This window comes from Limulus polyphemus, unplaced genomic scaffold, assembly GCF_000517525.1.
Source record: "Limulus polyphemus unplaced genomic scaffold, Limulus_polyphemus-2.1.2 Scaffold11530, whole genome shotgun sequence".
Lineage (NCBI taxonomy): Eukaryota > Metazoa > Arthropoda > Merostomata > Xiphosura > Limulidae > Limulus > Limulus polyphemus.
Window position 1 is genome coordinate 9,720 of NW_013677140.1, and position 3,802 is coordinate 13,521.

General features: G+C 39.7%; 1 protein-coding gene and 1 long non-coding RNA gene across 2 annotated transcripts in view; both read left to right on the top strand.

Annotated features, from left to right (window-relative positions):
* LOC111083837 overlaps positions 1 to 201 on the top strand; it is a 1,628-nt gene extending 1,427 nt beyond the window's left edge. The window contains exon 3 of the long non-coding RNA XR_002609277.1: positions 44 to 201. This is a non-coding gene — a long non-coding RNA (uncharacterized LOC111083837). The remainder of the gene's footprint in view (positions 1 to 43) is intronic.
* Positions 1 to 2,699, top strand: part of LOC106476777 (mucin-6-like) — a gene marked incomplete at its 3' end in the record, with an annotated part of 11,750 nt that extends 9,051 nt beyond the window's left edge. Inside the window, exons 3-4 of the mRNA XM_013937404.2 lie at positions 905 to 1,060; positions 1,287 to 2,699. Of these exons, the coding sequence (XP_013792858.2) occupies positions 905 to 1,060; positions 1,287 to 2,699 (1,569 nt within the window). The remainder of the gene's footprint in view (positions 1 to 904; positions 1,061 to 1,286) is intronic.
* Positions 2,700 to 3,802: the final 1,103 nt, after the last annotated feature.

Consider the following 3,802-nt stretch of genomic DNA (forward strand, 5'->3'; position numbering starts at 1 on the left):
TGTTACAAGTCACGGTGTTGGTATTTGGTGTGATGTATTACAGGTCAGGGTATTGATATCTGGTGTGATGTATTACAAGTCAGGGTATTGATATCTGGTGTGATGTATTACAGGTCAGGGTATTGATATCTGGTGTGATGTATTACAAGTCAGGGTATTGATATCTGGTGTGATGTATTACAGGTCAGGGTATTGATATCTGGTGTGATGTATTACAAATTAGCATTAGAGAGTCCTATAAAGTGTGAAAATAGTGAGTTAGGATCTCGGACTTGTTTGACTAAATTTTGTTCTCCTTAAAAACGTTTTGACCCTTTTTATAGTTAATTGTTATAGATATCTAGTTGCACTACTACAGAAATAGCGTTTTCTAATTACTCCCAGTATGAGAGCCTAATCATCATTAATGCATAACAATACTTATCATTCTGAACCAATATCCAATAATTATAAACTTTCAAAGTTCACATGTTAATCTGAGAAGTTAACACTCTATGCTTAGTATATGATAAGATAGGGTGTATTAGTATCTAGAGGCCCAGGTAACGTGTGAAAGTTTACATGTTAATCTGAGAAGTTAACACTCTATGCTTAGTATATGATAAGATAGGGTGTATTAGTATCTAGAGGCCCAGGTTATGTGTAGGTAAACAATGCTTAGTATTTTAATGGGGCTTTATGCAAAGTAGATTGTGCTGGATGGTGGTTTTTTTTTCACCTGTATCTGCATCGGGTACAGTAGAAAATGATGTTTTGATTTCTGGTGCATAAACCAAAACGTTGTCCACTCCTGGCAAGTGCAGTCCGTGCAAGCCTAAACTTCAGATGCTCGGCTTTGTTTATAGTTGGAAATGTAATAATGTATTGATCCCCAATAAAACCAAATTTAATTGGATATTTTCAGGACTCAATACCATTTTGAAGAAGCTGTCCCCACAGCCATCAATCTTTCTACCAAGGGCCCAGACACCGTGATGGATCTTTCATCAGCTCCATCTCGCGTAACTGTCCAACAATCGTATGACATCACCATGACGTCTCGACCAATGCCACATCACAGGTAAGAAATCGTAAATACAATGTTACATTTTCAAAATGATGCAACAACTAGATATTACATCAAGCTTTGTAATTCAAAGTTAGGAAAATTGGACACATGCAAAGACATTTAAGTTTGACTATTTTATATTTAAATCTTGTTTGAAAACAACTACGTGATGTTTTTCTTAGTTACAGGTGTAAACATAACAACAGAGTTAAATAATTACATTTTATCTTATTTTCAGCCCATCAACATCAATAGCTCACCTTCACTCCCAAAAACCATCGCTGCTAATTGCCCAACGACCAATTTATCCTCATCAACCTCCACCGTTAGAACAGACAGAGCCAGTTGATTTCAGTCCAAAAGCAGAACTGCCTCTACGAGTGTTGTCCTTGTCCACCCAGTGTTCTCAGGCACGACGACCATCTTCCCATCCCCTGTCAACTGTCCCTTCGTCTACCCACAGTAATCTTCACACAGTTTTTTCACCTGCTTACCCCCCATCATCCTTTACTAGACAAGAAATAATTTGCTCTTCTTCACCAGGAAATCACATCAAACACTGCACTGTGACTGCCACTGGAGGCGTACCTTATGTACCTCGGGTTTCCTCAAGCCCCATTTTATCCATTGTTACCTGCTCCTCACAGGTTCCTGGAGGATGTACTTTTACTTTTCATACTCCAAACATATCAGCAACACATGCTCCCAATAGCCCCAACTTAACTGTGGTTACCCATTCATCCCAGGTTTCTGAAGATTGTTCATTTCCCTCTCAGCTAACCAGCATATCAACACCTTGTGTACCCAGAAGCCCCAACTTACACATAGGTACTTGTTCATCTCAGGCTCCTGAAGATTGTTCTTTTTCCTCTAAACCCCCAGGCATATCAAAATCTGGTATTTCCTCAAGCCCCAACTTACCAGTTGTGACCTGTTCATCCCAGTCTATTGAAATGTGTTCTTTTCCCTCTAAACCACCAGGCATATCGACATCTGGTATTTCCTCAAGCCCCAACTTACCAATTGTGACCTGTTCATCCCAGTCTATTGAAATGTGTTCTTTTCCCTCTAAACCACCAGGCATATCGACATCTGGTATTTCCTCAAGCCCCAACTTACCAGTTGTGACCTGTTCATCCCAGTCTATTGAAAGTTGTTCTTTTTCTTCTAAGTTACCAAATCTTATATCCTCCATCTCTCCAGTGGTGACGTGTTCAACCAAAGCTCCTGAATGCTGTTCTCTTACCACTAAGCCACCAGTTGTAACGTTGCTTGAAACATGTTCACCAAACATAACTGTTCAATCATCCGAAGCACGGCCAAGTGATTCATCCTCTCCTGGGGCATCATTGTGGGCAACAAATCAACCAGAATCGACCTTTAAATTACGCCTTACTTCACCCACTGCTGCTATTTCCTCTCTTTCACTCCCAACTTCACCTATCAGTACGCATGATGTTCCACAATCAGGCGGACTTGGGCCATCACCATCACCCGTTGCTCCATTTTCCTCCCACTCTCTGCCCACTTCCCCTAACCCCTCATTCCATAAACCTCTGCAGAATCAAGGCTATGTCAGTAACCATTCATTTGGTTCTACGATATCTACGTCAACAAACAGGACTGCTGAACAAAGAAGTGAAACAGAGAGGTATGTAAATGGGTTAATGCTTACATAAGATAACCCATAAAGCATATAAATAAGATATATATTAATTAAAATACCGTAAATCAAAGTCTGTTAAGAGTATCTTGGCTTTAGAAATAGATGAGGTTAAGCATTGTTCTAATATTACATTATTAAACTCATAAACATATTGAAACTTTTAATTTCCATCAAGGAATGTTGGAGTTCAACGTAACTTATAACATCTCAACACCCACCATAAAACAACATAAGTGCAACACTTTGATTTTATTTGTTTGGAATTTCGCGCAAAGATACACGAAGGTTATCTGCACTAGCCGTCCCTAATTTAGCAATGACAGACTAGTGGGAAGGCAGCTATTCAACACCGTCCACCGCCAACTCTTGGGCTACTCTTTTACCAACGAATAGTGGGATTGACTGTCACATTATAACACCCCACGGTTGAAAAGGCGAGAATGTTTGATGTGACGGAGATTCGAACTCACGACCCGCAGATTGCGAGTCGAGCGCCTCAACCACCAGGCCATGCCAGGCCGCAACTGCTTGAATACAAAGTTAACAACCAGAAAACATGAATACGTTTTAAGTGTAAGCAGTTTTATAATCGGGTTGCCAGGTGCTAAAAACAGAGCATAGCCTAAACTCGCTCACTAAAAAAAAAAGGTTTTTCCTGCTGAAATAAGCCATCCAATATGTCCCGCTTAAGATTCTGACGGGTGCACAATTTGAATGGGCAAAATTATATAACTACATGCAATAATGGTTTGCCTATTAGTCTTAATACAGAATTGAATTAATTTACTTTGTAGTGTACTTCAATACAATAGAAACATTATCCAGCTGCTTCTTTAAACTTCAGAAGACTGGTCCTCTTATTGCAGATGGAGCAGAAAAACCACTGCAACCAGCATTGACTAGAAAGACATCCTTCGTATGGTATTTCAATAAAGATTACATAGAATTCCCAAACCGACAATAAAACTTCACTACACACGTGAATCGAGATATCCACATAAAACATTCGAGAGGATGGGATCTTACAGGGAGCCACCAGTCTTAAGCGTAAACTATCTCATCTTGGTGATAAGTGCTTGTGAAAGTAT